Source organism: Rhineura floridana, chromosome 5 (genome assembly GCF_030035675.1).
Source record: "Rhineura floridana isolate rRhiFlo1 chromosome 5, rRhiFlo1.hap2, whole genome shotgun sequence".
Classification (NCBI taxonomy): Eukaryota; Metazoa; Chordata; class Lepidosauria; order Squamata; family Rhineuridae; genus Rhineura; species Rhineura floridana.
Window position 1 is genome coordinate 131,835,886 of NC_084484.1, and position 16,751 is coordinate 131,852,636.

Here is a 16,751-nt window from a genome sequence, read left to right on the forward strand (position 1 = left end):
CTCAATATGCCTGCTGTGTGTGTGTGTGATGTACTGCATGCGTAGTCTGTCAGCTGGTCTCCCAGCTGATCAGGAGAGGGCTAGTATGGAGAAGGCAGGGGGGACACAGGTGGACCTGAAAGGGAAAGTCATCTCCCACCTGGAAAGATTAACAGGACACCCCACCCACCAAGGACACAGCTATTATCTTCCTGGCCTGCCCATCCCTACCCACACCATTTTGCTATAACTTGATAGAATATAAATTGAAGTAATCTAGTGCAGGATTGCTCTGGACCCAGCATGAGTCACTTGTTGATAGAGCTAGGAAGGAGCTTTGCTTGGGGGGGTAGAACTGACAGAATTGTCCCCAGAGTTTTTGCCTTCTTAGCAATCCTGTGGTGTGTGTACTGTTGATGGCCCGACAGGGCTTCTTTCTTTCTTTCTTTCTTTCTTTCTTTCTTTCTTTCTTTCTTTCTTTCTTTCTTTCTTTCTTTCTTTCTTTCTTTCTTTCTTTCTTTCTTTCTTTCTTTCTTTCTTTCTTTCTTTCTTTCTTTCTTTCTTTCTTTCTTTCTTTCTTTCTTTCTTTCTTTCTTTCTTTCTTTCTTTCTTTCTTTCTTTCTTTCTTTCTTTCTTTCTTTCTTTCTTTCTTTCTTCATCACAACTTTGACATATCTAGCAAAGGATACTAAGGTAAGATCCTTTAAGGTAAGAGAGTTGGGAGGTGGGTTCCTCACTCCCTCACACAGGAAAGCACACCCACCCAACCCTTGGAGCATGGGAATTTGTTATCCCATCTCATGGGTGGCAACAGCATCCTGCCTCGTAGGGGGGGCAATGTCCACTGGAACCGCATGAATCATTAATGGTGTTGACAGTTCCCAATGTCTCAATATGAGACAGCAACCTGGGCTAATCCAAGCATTGTGTGACTTGTCTGAAAAAGACTCTGATCTTATCCAATGACATTTGTCTCTGTGAAGCTGTATCTGGTAACACTGTGGCCATAATACATCTAATTTTTCTTCACCCCCCACTATACTCCCATCTGCAGAACACAAACCATGATCTGTAGACCAGGTTTGTTTTTGACTTTCAGATTATGGTTTGTTTGAGCAAAATAAACCACAACTTCTGGTTAGGATATAACATTATGCCAGAGATCATGGTTTGTTTCTGCCACACACTACTGACTGGCACATTCATGGTAAACTATTAACTATGGTTTACCATTATGTGCAAACAGGGCCAGTAGCTCTCCAGAATCCCAGGCAGAAGTATTTCCCATCACCTGCTATCAGAGATCTTTTAAATGGAGAAATCAGGGTGTGAGCCTGTTACCATCTGGGTGCAGGATATATGCACTGTGGTACATGCAGCAAAGTTTTAAGATTTGCTTTGTTCCCTATGCAATAAACTTTTCTTTTCTCTCTTACCTTGTAATGATCTTGTTCTGCAGAGGAAGAAGGAAGTCATATGCAGACAGCCTGTGAGTTGTGCAACTCCCAGGAGTCACACCATGCAAGGGAACAATGACCAGTCTCACCACATAGTCGGATGGAACTCGCAGCCTCCACTGATAAAAAGATTTCTTAGGATTCATCAGTGTTAATGTCCTATTATTACCAGGCTTTGCGTAGAGGTCAAAGGCCACTGGTAGAAAAAACCAAAACAGATCAGTGGCAGAAAAGCAGTAATGAGAAGAAATTAAAAGAGAAATTAATCCAGACCGTGTTGGCCTAGATCCCAGGAACCAGATGTCTACACCACAAAAGGTAGGCTTATCCATCTTATCAGACAAGGACTGAATGTTGTGAGACAGCTCTGTGCTATGTTCTCACTCCATGAAGTTGTCCTCTCTTGGGACAGGGCTGGGGCACAAAGGCAATGAAAAAGGATCTATTTTATGCACCTGATCAGATGCTAGAAGTCTTGAATTCCTATGTATTAAGCCAACACCTTTCACCAGTTAACTGAATTCAAATTAGCTCTATGTGTATCAACTAATGGAAAAAACAAGTGAAGCACATGAGCTTAAGCAGCGAAACAACAGCACACAGTCTGAGACAATTAATCATTCTTACAGCACCGCCCTAAACACAATTGTTCAGAAGAAAGTCTCACTGAGATCTATGGGGCCTACTCCCTATTATAGGCATGTTTAGGAATGTAGCCTTAATGTAATTGTCATACATTTTATTTGCATAATATCTAACTCTTCAGGCATCAAAATAATTGGTATGAGCTTAACAGTCCTCATTTTACAGGTGAGGAATCATGACTGATCTTCAGCTGTTGAGGCTAAGTAACCGTTAGTCAAGTTAACCACTAAGTCAAGTTAGCTCAAAACTTTCTCAAATCAATAAATCAAATCAATATAATCTACTTTTTATTTTATTCAAAGATTAAGACTGTATTTTGCCCAGTCTATATCATAATCATAATCATCATCATCATCCCACCCTGGAGCCCAGGGCAGCAATTAAATTCAGTGTAGCATTTTATAATTTCTCTTCTCACATGTTATTTCATTCATTATAGTAATCTTGTTAAGGACAAAATAGCTCAGAACTGATCTACTGTTATCATGCTATAATCTTTTATCGACATGCTTCAAGGCACAGCAGTAATTTCCCAAGACAGAAGGAGATACTTGTTCCTATCCGTGATGAAGGGCTGGACCGGAGATCAAGGCTCCTGGTCCCTTCCAGAAGTCCTACTCAGATGACATATGTGGGGGTAGCAATGCATGGAACAGAAGGAACTGGATTCCTCTTGCTGAGTCCATTTTTCCATCCATTTGTTCATCTGAAGCTTTGAACAAAGCCTGTGTGTAAATATATGTATGCTCTGTCCACAGCTTCAGGACAGGGGAGATGGCCAGCAGGTACACTCCTGATCCCCCACAGTTACCTTCATCACCCTTGTCCACAAATTGATTTCCCTGACATGTTCTTCAATAGGGGTATTGATAAATCATTAACTGATCAAAATCAACAGTTATTTAAATTGCTTAACAGAAGCTATAAAACATATTCAACATAGGAGGCATTGTTGTAAATGACCAAAATGCTTTCCTTTATCTGGGCAATGCAGTCAATGTTATTTCTAGTCTTTCTAAAAAATTAAATTAAAATAAATAACTCCAACACATCTTATATATTGACAGTGCAAATTGGTGAATTATGTGAATGGGAAACAGACCCTGTAACAAAATGTTGCAATGTGAAGTACTTCTGTTCAGAGGTCCAGCCAGCAAGCCATGCCCTCTTCTAAGATATTCCATTCTATTCCCCCTTTCCCCAGTTTTCAGTCACACACACAGATAGAGAACTGTCAGTCAGCTCAGTACTCTTTGAACTGTTTTGGTTATCTTCTGCCTAATGGTTCCCCCCACCCCAAGTTTTTCTTTCTCTTTATACTTCTGCAACCTTGCAAGTTTTCCCAAGCCTGCGTATTCTTCCCTCTTGCACATGGATGGTACCATTTTGGCAACATAGGGATCCATGCTCGCACAACTGAATTTGCTATTAGTGAATAAGGTTCATGGTACACTGACTGTATAATGGGTGATAGTTCTAGATTGAGAAGATTAGGAAAATGACATCTAGAAATGCTTAGAAAGTCTGGATTAGTATTTATGAGCATATCATTCTCAACTGACAGTGGTTGCAATTGACTTAGAGTGAAATAATTTTCCTGCAGAAGTATCCTTGAAATGAAAATGAGTTACACAAGAGTAGGGATGGGTGAATTCGACAGTTTTGGTTTTTCCAGTCTTGATTTTTCCATATTTGATTTTTTCCAATCTTAAATTCTCCACATTTCTACATCAGCTTTTTTTAAAAAAGTCCTCATGAAAATTCATAAGCGTTTTAGTGCAAATTTCTCCTAATGTATACATTTTTGTATGCAATTTGCCTATGCCCATTTTTGCATGGCAATGTTTACTAATATAATGCATTTTTAATGCTGTTTTCAGTAATATTCATTCATAAGCAGCCTTTTGTACACATTACTTGGCTGGAGGACTGCACTGCAAAATTTGAAGAAGTGCAAATTTCAATAGATAGCTGATTTGTGTATTGTTTTGGAAAGTACAAATAAGGCAAGTCTGCCTTTAAATGCAAAATGAATCAAATGTCTCCTCCATCCCTGCACAAGAGTACAAGGGTGGCCTTGAACAACTCCCATTCATTTCAATGACTCTTGAGCAGGAGACGTTTCTCTGGTTCATTGTACTCTTTGGGTTCAACTTAACAGGAAGCTCCAATGAACTGAATGGGGGCTCTGCTGGAGCAATGTTTGATAGATTGCTAATGACATAGCACTGCACAAAGGGGAGAAAAACAGCTCTTACCTGATTTCAGTGTCATATCATAGTCTGCAGAATCTGAAACTAAAAATGTTGAATAATCATCAAAATTAGTGATACATGCATACATGCACATTTTGGAAACTTCTAAAGAATATAAAATACTATGTTACCAAAAAGCTCCATGGTAATAATATCAAAATCCTCTTCTAAAGATAATGGTTCAGCAGTGCTATTATCAGTTGCAGGTTTCCGTTTACTAATAATTTGTTTTTGCTTCATTGAAGGGAGATTTTGAATAGAGAGAACCATATCTTGTGGGCCCCAAAATGTGTTCCAGTAATAAGCTTGAAGGCCATTTTTTCCTTCACTGGAGGAAGAAGACAAAATAAGATTGAAGAATAGCATCAGGTTTGATAGTGATAACTTGTACCTCTTCACCTGTGCAGATGAGTAGAAGAGCCGGATTGGCAGCATACAGAGGGGGATTTGTTACTTAAATGGGTTCATACATTCAAACTACAAGCATCAATCAGTCAGTGCTCCAGTGCTCCAGGGACCTCTTTTTTCTTCTCACCCTGCTTGTGTGGAGACAGTTGCTCCGTTTGCATCATGATCAGATCCTACACTCCACCATAAAGTTCTTCAGTATAGGAATGAGAAGGAAGAAATGAAATTGCTAACAGTGTGGTCATGCACACTGGATCTCACATATTGTGATGTAAGGGCTGATTCACATCTAGCCTCAGTCACACAATCGTTATGTGGCTTTATACAAGCCACTGTCTCTGAGCATCTTCCCTGCCGCTCCCGCTGCTGCCATTTGATGGGGTAAAATGTAAATGTACTGCCTTCAAGTCGATTCCGACTTACAGAGACTCTATGAATAGGGTTTTCATGAGGCTAAGAGGCAGTGACTGGCCCAAGGTCACCCAGTGAGCTTCATGGCTATGTGGGGATTCAAACACTGGTCTCCCAGTTCGTAGTCCAACACCTTAACCACTACTCCACACTGGCTCTATTTGATGGGGTATAATGATCATATTAACCCTACCTTGCAGAGTGTTACAAGGCCTTCTAATATATGCAGAGTGCTTTGAACATTCTAAAGGGCTATATAAATGCTAACTTTTATAATATGATGATTTACTACAGATCAAGCTCTGTTTTCACCCCCTATTTTGTGTGAAAAGTAGTGATACATGTAGCACACCACACAGTGCCAAAGAGCTATTTTGACATGGTGATGTATTTGCCTTAGGGAAAGAGGATTTGGGCTAGATGAATCAGTCTTGTAAATGTTCGAAGATGGCTCAAGCCTGTGATTCATCAGGTCCTGGCTCAAGCCACTTTTACAGACTGTTTGAGATATGGCAAGCTATGTGCAGCAAGTATTAGAGTATTCCTAAGACCTTTTTGCCACACTAAATATTATGTCACTCCAAAGGTCTATTTTTGCTGACTTCACTTCATCAAAAAGGTTTGTGTGAACCCCAGTTAGCAAGTTGTGTGAATCCCAATTAGTTGTTCCATAGGTTCAGATCATCATGGGGTGACCATAATTATGCAATCCTTGACCACAATCTCACATTTCTGTGCTACTATGAGAGCATAGCTCTTTTGAAATACTTTCTTAAAGCAGGGCTAGGGAATCTTTTTTTCAGCCTGAGGGCCACATTCCCTCATGGGCAACCTTCCAGGGCCACATTGCTGTGGAGGGCAAAGCCAGAGGCAAAAAGTGTGTGGGGCCAGAGGCAGAAAAGTGGATAGAGCAAACAATATGACTCTTACCTTTGTAAAGTCAGCTACATTCCTGCCACACAAAGTAATAGATTTCTAAACACACATGCCTTTTCCCCTTCTCCATCACAGTTCAGGACGAGTGAATAGTCCCAAGGGCCAGATGCAGAGACCTGAAGGGTCACATTTGGCCCATGGATCTGATATTCCCCATAAACCCCATGCTTCGGCATTAATTTGCACATTCAGCATTAAGTTTGATATTTTTCATATAGGCAACCTTGTTTTTCCTATTTATCCTAATCGAAGACAATCAGACCACATCCCAGTCCTAAAATAGTACTTTGGAAATGCCCCCAGCAATGACAATGGGAAATACTTTAAACCAAATCAGCTTGATCCAGCTGAAGGGAATTCACCGAAACAATGGAAGAAATGAGTTGCAATTAGCTAAATCTCATTGCTTTCGTGAAGCTTAATCTAACTCAGATGATCAAAGTGAAGCAAGTAAATGTGTGTGGGAGAAGTAACATGGATTCTGTTTACACAGTCTGTGGAATATGCGTAGTTCAGGACTCCACAATCCTAGCACAGTCCTACCATTAGGCAGAATGATGTGGTCACCTCAGGTCACAGCTACTCGGGAGAGGGCAGAAATACTTGCAGATACTGCAAGATATGTAGAACAGAGCTGTGTGTGCCAGACAATCTGCCTGGTACCCCTTAACTAGCCTCCTGTTGAAGAAAGATTTGACTGCCAGTCTGGTCAGCTTTTGTATGAGAAACTGGGAGAAGGGGTACTATGTCTCCTCCTCTACCATAGAAGGCAAATTGTCTTAGACCAGTCCTAGCCCCCATACATTCACTTCCCAGCTTAGGTTATCTGAAAGGAGCTCATGATTCAGCTTAGCTGGAATGGAAAGTGTATTTAGGATTTCAACCAAAGTCTAATCAGAACTGAAACAAAACTAAAATCTTGACAAAATCTGTTTCTCAACTTTATTATCTTACGATTCTTGCAAACAGGAATAGGAAAGGCACCAAAAGTCAACAGTCAGAAATATATATTTTGCAATTTTGGTACTTACCTAAATGCAGTAATAATGGAAGTCAAGTAATATTTCCCTACGTTAGAAGACTCATACAATTCTGCAAACTGATAAACAATTAGAAGACTAAATATAAAGAACAAAAGAAAATCTTTTTCATTTGCATATAATTTTTTTTTAAAAAAAATGTTGCATAGTAACATTTTTTCCCCTTACCATTGTTTTATACCTAGCACAAATAAGTAGCTAGTTGGTGGAACAGATTGTGATTCTTTAAAAAAATCAACATAATATTTTGCTTCAGTTTGATTAATTTTTACAAGACAGCATAAAACTCACTCTTTGCAAAACAGAGGCTACTGAAAGACAAATCAGTACTGATTTAGACTACTTAAGATCACTGTCAGTTCTAATCAGGTCATGGGCAACTCATGCAATCCATGTACAAAGCAGCTTTGAGGTCCATGCCTAACTCAGTTGGGAAATGCAAGCTAACAGAGAGATGCTTTGTATTTTCAAACCTTTGGTTAGCACCAACCTGGAAAAGTGTATTGATCTCACAAACAGAGTAAATTTGCAAGAGAAGTACAAGAAAGCAAGTATTGTTGGGCTGGAAGGAGGAATTTAAAAGGAGGGGGGCTTTGCTTTAAATATAAATGGATCATCCCAAAATCTCCACAAAGAAATACAAAAAAACAGTAAGGCTGCAGTTACTATGCAAAGCAGAAGAAGCTACAAATCCGCTTACAGGAAATGGAACCAGAGAACATTGTTCTAATTCTAGAAGGCTCAAGATATTTTGGTGCCTGAAGTATAACATCAAAGTGCCACGCTTGCCTAATGGTAAAAATATAAATTGATCACTTTCTGTCCAATATCTGCTGCCTGGCCCAGGCTGTTTCACCATGGTTTATGGTAGGGCTGGCCCTGGTAATACTCTCCCAAAGAATACTTTCAATTTTGATCAAGCCACCACTCCTCTGCCTTTAAGGAAACTAAAAGAGAGAAATATGAAAGCATCTTTCTCAACAATGCCTCAACATTCTAGTTCCATCAATAGCATGTTCCAATTACAGAGCCTATCAACTGAAATTTGAACCAAAGTGATTTATATTTACCATAGTCAAACTTACATAATTCTGGACTGCTTCAGCTTGCAATATAAATGTATGTGACTTGGGATTCATGAGATCACTTGTGTAGGTCAGGTTAGGAATTTCTACACTTCCACCAATGTAGATGAAAGAGAATGCAGGAGCTGAAAGGTGGGGAGTGGGGGAGGGCCGCACATTAGCAAAACAAAAACAGATTAATCAGTGCTGAAAAGGGGTTGCTTAAAAACACATTGGCCTAACTTCTGTGTTACTAGAAACTCTCTTTTTCTAAACAATTTTCCTAATTAATTTACAACTTCTGATCAAAATCAAAGTCCATTACAAGATTTTATTAAAAAGATGATATCATGAAATGCTATATTTAATATTCTAGTAGAAGTATGTTTTCAATGGGTTCAAATGAAGATAAGCATAAATCTACTTGTTGTCAGTACCCATGGATAATATTATCTAGCAATCAAGGAGGTATACATAGGATTTTCTTACCCACACAATGGAAATGTTTAATTTCATAATGTTATTATTTTTATTTGTGTTTTCTAACAATTTTTAAAAGGCTCAAAGCAAATTCAAATCAACAGGGTCTGGGTGGAATGTCTCCAGTCCAGTCAGTACAGCAACCTTTTGCATTGGTGGCAAGCAGATCTGTTAAAGGAAAGTCATTTCAGTGCCCAGTTTCCTTTTTGCTGGATTGGGACTACTATGTAAGGAATTAAAGAGAAAAATGTTGATGATATTTGACAACCAGCTCCTCACAATATGCCAAAGACCAACTTTTTGACATTGTCATGAACACTTATAAAGAAGGTTGTTTATCACTGGCATCCTGCAGTTCTAAGCAAAAGCCCACTAAACATTAACAGTGTTAACCTGCCTGAAACAAAACAAATGCAAGTTTAACATGCTTATTGAAATTAAAAGCATAGCAGTTTCAAGTAATGGCACTTACATAATGTATAGTACAGGACCACAAGAATCACAGTGAGAGTCAAGCAAATCACAGGTAACATTTCTAAAAGACATCTTTTCCAGAAATGCAAATTCATTTTTTGACCAAAAGAATACTTTAGACATGTAATATCTTCTCCTGAAGTCTGGGTATATTGGAGAGACAGACCCTGCTAAAGAATGAAAGGAAGAAATCAACAAGTCAAACAAAGGAAAACAATTCCGTCTTTGCTCAGTTGACACTGAATTATCATCACATCATTTATGAGCAATTTACAAGACAGAATGGGTGTGCTAGGAAGCCAAATTGCATTTTCTTACCAGTCCAGAGTGAAAGTGTGAGTCGCAAGGAGTAGGTATGCTGTATATAACAGAGAGGCGCCTGGACGGCAAAGACCACATCATGATACTTCCCTGGTTTGCTCTGCAGTTCTACATATCAAAATCCTGAAAGAACTTGGACTTTTGTATTAGGAAGATCAATGGAAAATAATACTTTTCCCTGTTATTGTTGTTGTTGATTCTCCTTTGCTATATAACTAAACAGCCTCCTGAATAGTACGAGTTGTCCGCATAGTAGGTGGGAAGGAAAATAAATCATCCTGACTGTAACTCTTTCTTTTCCAAACTGGACAGATACAATCAGGTATACACAAAAGGAATCAAATCTCAGTTGAGAGAGCATCTCCTTTAAAAATGCATGAGTGAAACAAACTCCAATGCTATTCATGCAAAAAGTCTGGAAATATCAGGAAAGAGATTTGGTTTTAAGAGCAGTGTTTTACATGGGTAAGCTAGCATGCAGACCAACAATTCTTTAAACAAAAGGGGAGAAAAGGATATAGGTTGTAATGACCAACTCTAACAACTACTGAAACAGTCTGAATAAAATCAAAGTAATTTATTGACCCTTTAAAATGATCAGGTCATGACAACAAAACTAATTAAACTAAGAGCAACAATAAAGAATCCAGGAGGATTTTGTTACAGCATGAGCACAGTTGAGGAACAGATTTTAAAAAGTCTGAAAACCTTGCATACACTTTATTCTTTCAGATAGAACCACTTGGCTTCTTTCTGTACATGTCATGGCATTTGGGGACATTTGAATAATACAGGTTTTTAAACAGCTCTCTTTAAAATGATGTTAGCCTTACAACAACACAGTTAAATTAAAAGGTATGATGAATATACTAAAATGCAGGATCATCTAATAATGCTGAATAGAGGAAGAGTCAGGGTAGACATGGAATAAAAAGGGAGGTGTAGTTGCTCTATATGTTAAAAATATATATCCCTGCACAGAAATACAGGAAGATGAGCGTGGTAGCTCCACCGAGAGTATCTGGATTAAAATTAATGGGGCAAGTCATAAAAGGAATGTGGTGGTTGGAGTCTACTATCGACCACCCAATCAAGGAGAAGATGAGAATGTAACTTTTGAAAAGCAAATTGCCAATGTTTCAAGGAGGCATGATATAGTAGTAATGGGGGACTTCAGTTATCCTGATATCTGTTTGGAGACAAATTCTGCTAAACACGGCCCCTCCAAGAAATTTCTGACTTGTGTTGGAGATAACTTTCTCCTACAGAAAGTGGAGGAAGCAACTAGAGGATCAGCTATCCTGGACTTGATTCTAACCAATAGAGATGATTTGGTGGATGAAGTGGCAGTTACGAGAACTCTGGGGGAAAGTGACCACACCATACTTAAATTCTTGATTTTAACAGAATCAGAAGTTGAGAGTAGCCATACGCGCACCCTGGACTTCAGGAAAGCTGACTTTAATAAACTCAGAACAATTGTAAGTACGGTTCCATGGCAAGCAACCTTAATGAGAAAAGGAGTCCAAGATGGGTAGGAGTTTCAAAACAGGAAATTCAAAAAGCGCAATGGCAAACAATTCCAACAAGGAAAAAAGGGTGAAAACAGCAGAAGAAGCCTATGTAGCTTCACAAAAAGCTTAGAGATGACCTGAAAACAAAAAAGGACACATACAGGAAATGGAAAGAAGGCCAGGCAGCCACAAAGGAAGAGTACAGGCAGGTATCACAGAATTGCAGGGATGGCATCAGGAAGGCTAAAGCTGAGAATGAGCTGAGGTTAGCGAGAGATACTAAAAGCAACAAAAAAGCTTTCTTCAGGTACATCCATAGTAAAAGTCAGAGAAAAGAAATGGTGGCACAGCTACTCAATGAGGATGGCAAAATGACAACAGATGACAAAGAAAAGGCAGAAGTGCTCAATTCCTACTTTGGCTCAGTCTTCTCCCAAAAAAGGGTCTATGACCCTCCCGGGAAACATGAAGTAGAAGGGGCAGGATTGGAGCTTGAGATTTATAGACAAACGGTCAAGGAATACCTAATCACTGAACGAGTTCAAATCGGCAGGGCCGGATAAACTGCATCCTAGAGTATTGAAGGAACTAGCTGAAGAACTCTTGGAACCACTGTCTATTATCTTTGCGAAATCGTGGAGGACTGGTGAAGTGCCAGATGACTAGAGAAGAGCTAATGTTGTCCCTATCTTCAAAAAGGTCAAAAAGGAGGAACTGGCAAACTACAGACCAGTCAGCTTAACATCAATCCCTGAAAAAACTCTGGAGCAGATTATAAAGCAGTCAATCTGTAAGCACCTTGAAAACTATGCAATGACTACTAGGAGCCAACATGGATTTATGAAGAACAAATCCTGCCAAACTAATCTCATCTCGTTTTTTGATCGGCTAACCTCCCAGGTAGACTGTGGGAATGCTGTGGACATAATATATCTTGACTTCAGCAAAGCTTTTGACAAACTGTCCCATGATATTCTGATTAGCAAGCTAGCTAAATGTGGGCTGGATAGAACAACTGTTAGATGGATCCACAGTTGGCTCAATCGTACTCAAAGAGTGCTTATCAATGGTTCCTTCTCAAACTGAGTGGAAGTAACAAGTGGGTACCACAGGGCTCGGTCCTGGGCTTAGTGCTCTTCAACATTTTTATTAACTACTTGGATGAGGAGGTACAGAGCATGCTTATTAAATTGCAGATGACACAAAACTGGGGGGCATAGCTAACACCGTGGAAGACAGAAACAAAATTCAAAGGGACCTTGATAGGCTGGAGCATTGGCTGAAAACAACAGAATGCAATTCAACAGGGATAAATGCAAAGTTCTACACTTAGGAAAAAGAAACCAAATACACACTTATAAGATGGGGGATACTTGGCTCAGCAATACGACGTGTGAGAAGGATCTTGGAATTGTCATTGATCACAAGCTGAATATGAGCCAACAGTGTGTTGTGGCTGCAAAAAAGGCAAATGTTATATTAGGCTGCATTAAAAGAAGTATAGTTTCCAAATCACGTGAAGTATTAGTTCCCCTCTATTCAGCACTGGTTAGGCCTCATCTGGCGTACTGCATCCAGTTCTGGTCTCCACACTTCAAGAAGGATGCAAACAAACTGGAACAGGTTCAGAGGAGGGCAAACAAGGATGATCAGGGGACTGGAAACAAAGCCCTATGAGGAGAAACTGAACAAACTGGGCATGTTTAGCCTGGAGAAGAGAAGACTGAGGGGAGATATGATAGCACTCTTCAAGTACATGTAAGGTTGTCACACAGGAGGACCGGGATCTCTTCTCGATTGTCCCAGAGTGCAGGACATGGAATAATGGGCTCAAGTTGCAGAAAGCCAGATTTTGACTGAACATCCGGAAAAACGTCCTAACTGTTGGAGCCATACGACAATAGAACCAATTACCTAGAGAGGTAGTGGGCTCTCCGACACTGGAGGCATTCGAGAGGCAGCTGGACAGCCATCTGCCGGGAATGCTTTGATTTGGATTCCTGCATTGAGCAGGGGGTTGGACTTATTTTATTTGTTTGTTTGTTTGTTTGTTTGTTTGATTTATATCCTGCCTTTCCTCCCAGCAGGATTTGATGGCCTTATAGGCCCCTTCCAACTCTACTCTTCTAGGATTCTGTAATTCTATGACCTATGGAATTCACTACTGCAAGATGGCCACCAACTTGGACAGCTCTCAAAGGAGATCAGACAACTTTTTAGAGGATAAGTTTATCAATGTGGATACCAGTCATGATGGTTATATTCCACCTCCTACATCAGAGACAGTATACATCACTTATGTTTGCTTGTGGGTTTCCCGTTGAGTAAGAATGCTGAACTATCTTTGCATTTTGTCTGATCCAGCAGGGCTCTTCTTATGATCACAATATTGTACTATCTTGTATGTGCATTACAAACATCCTGCAGTAAATACTTTAGAATTTCTGTCTGTATGTGCTGAAATGTACCTTTGTAGATGAGGGTTATTAAATAATAGGTGCAGGACTTTAATATAAACCTGTGCACCCTGATCCAACAATTTGGATTGAAGTGGCAGCTCCAATGGTGAATAAACAAAGCTCTCTCCTTCCCTATAAAGCCACCTCCCTCAATTAGTTAAATGAAGGCTTCATTTTAGTTTAGATGGTTCAGCAGACATATCCAGACAAGCCTATCCGTTCAGTGCTAGACCTATTCAAAGCAGATCCACTGAAGTTAACAAACATGACTAACTTACTTTCATTAATTTTAATGGGTCTACTTTGTTGACTACAACCCATAGAATCTTTGGTCCTCAGATGTTGCTGGATTACCATTCCTATCATTCCTGATCATTGGCCATGCTGGCTGGGGTTGGTGGGAGCTGTGGTCCAACAACATCTGGAGATCCAAAGGCTGGGAAAGGCTGCCATAGAATTTAGTTGTCTATATTTGTTTTAACAGTTTCACTGTTTTTACAAGATCTGAACAGGGTGGTTTATAACAGATGCTATTGGAGTTCACTGATTCATAGGGTCGCCATAAGTCATAATTGACTTGAAGGCATGTAACAAAATCTATGTTTAAATTATGATGGTTTATGTTATATTCTTTTGAAAAATATTTTGTGGGTTTTAGCTACACATCTACCATCGTATTTCACACTGCTTAGAGAGCTCTTTGATTAAGCTGTTTATAAATCATCAAACATATAAAACCAATTCTGCCCCGCTTGCATTGGCTGCCTGTACATTTCCGAGCTCGATTCAAGGTGCTGGTTTTAACCTATAAACCCTTACATGGATTAGGACCACAATACCTGATGGATCGCCTCTCCCGACACGAACCCACCTGTACACCATGCTCCACATCCAAGGCCCTCCTCCGGGTGCCTACTGCGAGGGAAGCTGGATGGCTGGCAACAAGGGTGAGGGCCTTCTCAGTGGTGGCCCCCAAATTATGGAATGATCTTTCTGACAAGGTGCACCTGGCGCCAACACTGTTATCTTTTCAGCGCTTTTCAGTGCCAGGTCAAGACTTTCCTCTTCTCCCAGGCATTTTAGCATGTGCTTTTAAATTGCTTTTTTAAAAAATGTGTTTTTAAATTTGCATATTTGTTTTTAATGTTTTTAATTGTTGTAAACTGCCCAGAGAGCTTCAGCTATGGGGCAGTATACAAATGCAATAAATAAATAAACAGGAGAGGCAGAAACACAGCTCTTCTTTTGACAGTTTCATGGTAGGACATTTCACCTAAGGTTACTGAAGAGTACTAACATTAACTCACATTTTCAACACCAGGATATGGATATGTATATTTCACCCTTACTGTATTTTGTTAAGTTGCTTTGAGAACTTATTCAGCTGGAAAGTGGTTAGTAAATATATAAAACAACAAAATATTAATCTCCCTTAATGCCTATTTCAATTCTGCCCAGTGTCAGAGACTCAGGATAACTGCTATTAATCCAAAACACTTTACCAATAAAATGTCAAAAAGTGGGACCTGCCACTAAATGTTGGTGTATCCTCCCTTCTGAAAGGAGTGCTCCTGTTTGAGTTGTGCATGGGCCTACTAATCAGATTCAGGGTCTGATCCGGTGCTTCAGATTGGCCCTAATCTGACCCAGAATAATTTGGGGCCAACCCAACCCAGATCCAGGCCCTAAACCGATTCAGGCACCTTGTACAGCCATGTGGTTGGAAGGAAAGAAGAAAAAGATGTGCATCCTCTTCTCCCTCTCCTCCTGACCACATGTTTAATAAGAGTTTAACACCTAATTAAACATGCAGTCCAGGGGGGCGGGAGGAGATGCAGGCTGTCTGTGCACCTCCTTCTTCCACCCCCTTGCCCCCGGACTGTCCACCTTCACTTGATAGCTTTGAGTGGACCCAAACCGGGGAGATCCAGGGCTGCCTCCACCCAATCTGGCCAAATTCTGACCCAAATTAGCCCAATTCTGTTCAGGATTCGGGATTCAGCTGGATCCAGTGCACAGCTCTTCTGTTCCAGCTTCCAGCCAGCCTTCCCCTTCAAGCAGGGCATTCCACTCTCTCGTACACACACATTTGATTTTGTAGCCATCTATTCCCTTCAAGCAGGGCACTCCATTCCCCCTCTCCATGTTCCATTTTCTTTTCCAGCTAACATTCTACTTTATGCGGCTACTGGGTATGCTCAGTATTTATTGGGCCATTATAGCGTGAGGGGGTTGGTCCCTTGGATTTTTTTTTAAATTGGTATTTCTGCAAAACAGTATCTCACTCAGAAGAAGGACCATGCCTGGCCACCATCACTTGGTCAGCAGAAGGTGGTGGGCAGGCAAGAGAGCAGGAGATGATCAGGTGGGGGAAGAGGAGGAGGCAATGCTTGCCTCAGGGGGTGCAATGCCTTGTGCCAGCCATGTTGTTGAGGTTACAAAGGCATGGATGATCATTGGTAGGTCTGATACTAGAACTACAGAGGATTTGTCCTAGGACATTCTGTAGTAAGTTGCTGCTCTATTCACGTAGCATCCCTGAAAAAGGTTCCACTTTCAAGTTTTGTCTGGGAAGATGACCAGCCTACATATGGGAGCCCAGTGATTAATCTCTCAATTGAAATGTAGCTTTCAGGGGAAAGGGATACTTAACTGTTTCCCCATAGACTATTTTTCCAATCATCTTTGTCTCTTCCACAAGCAATCTTTTCTCCCACCAGAGAAAAGATGTAAGGGTGTTGTCTCCCTCCCCACCATTTTTTCCCAAATTCACAGCCCCAGGGGCTGGATTTCAGTAAAATAATAATGATCAGGGAGTAATCACAGGTGTCCTAGCTTGGCCCGCTAGGAGCAAATAACTTTCACACAATGATTCTGGTAATGTCTGAACAAACCTGATAGTGACAAGCTGGAGTGCCTATGCATAACCAAATTTACTCACTAGTACGTGTGCCAGATTTCAGTTTCAAGTACTAGGCAGGTTTGTCCAAAAATATAGAATTGTAGTCTAATAATATATTTTCTTCATACATTTCATGTAAGCATTAAAAATACCAAAAGTTAAGTATAGCAGGGAGTTTTCTGGTGTCACTTGAGGGTGAGGAAGGTAGGATCCTACACTTTTTCAAGATCTCTGTACAACTCTACTTGTATGTCTTTCACAATGAACACATGGCTATACCATTCATTTAGAAGCCGTGGGTGTGGTAGACACAATGACGAATTGAAAACACAACAAATCGTTTAGTAAATGTGCTTTTAATGAAGACATTTCAGAGTTGACTATTTCAAGTGTAATCATTGCTAAG

The 16,751-nt window shown here is 40.2% G+C and overlaps 1 protein-coding gene across 1 annotated transcript in view; it reads right to left on the reverse strand.

Annotated features, from left to right (window-relative positions):
- The window catches only part of LOC133385935 (suppressor of tumorigenicity 14 protein homolog), a 32,075-nt gene extending 24,927 nt beyond the window's left edge, over positions 1-7,148 (reverse strand). Inside the window, exons 1-4 of the mRNA XM_061629528.1 lie at positions 7,123-7,148; positions 4,468-4,664; positions 4,340-4,378; positions 1,416-1,632 (exon numbers count right to left, since the gene is read on the reverse strand). Of these exons, the coding sequence (XP_061485512.1) occupies positions 1,416-1,632; positions 4,340-4,378; positions 4,468-4,606 (395 nt within the window). The 5' untranslated portion in view covers positions 4,607-4,664; positions 7,123-7,148. The remainder of the gene's footprint in view (positions 1-1,415; positions 1,633-4,339; positions 4,379-4,467; positions 4,665-7,122) is intronic.
- Between the last annotated feature and the right edge of the window lie 9,603 nt (positions 7,149-16,751).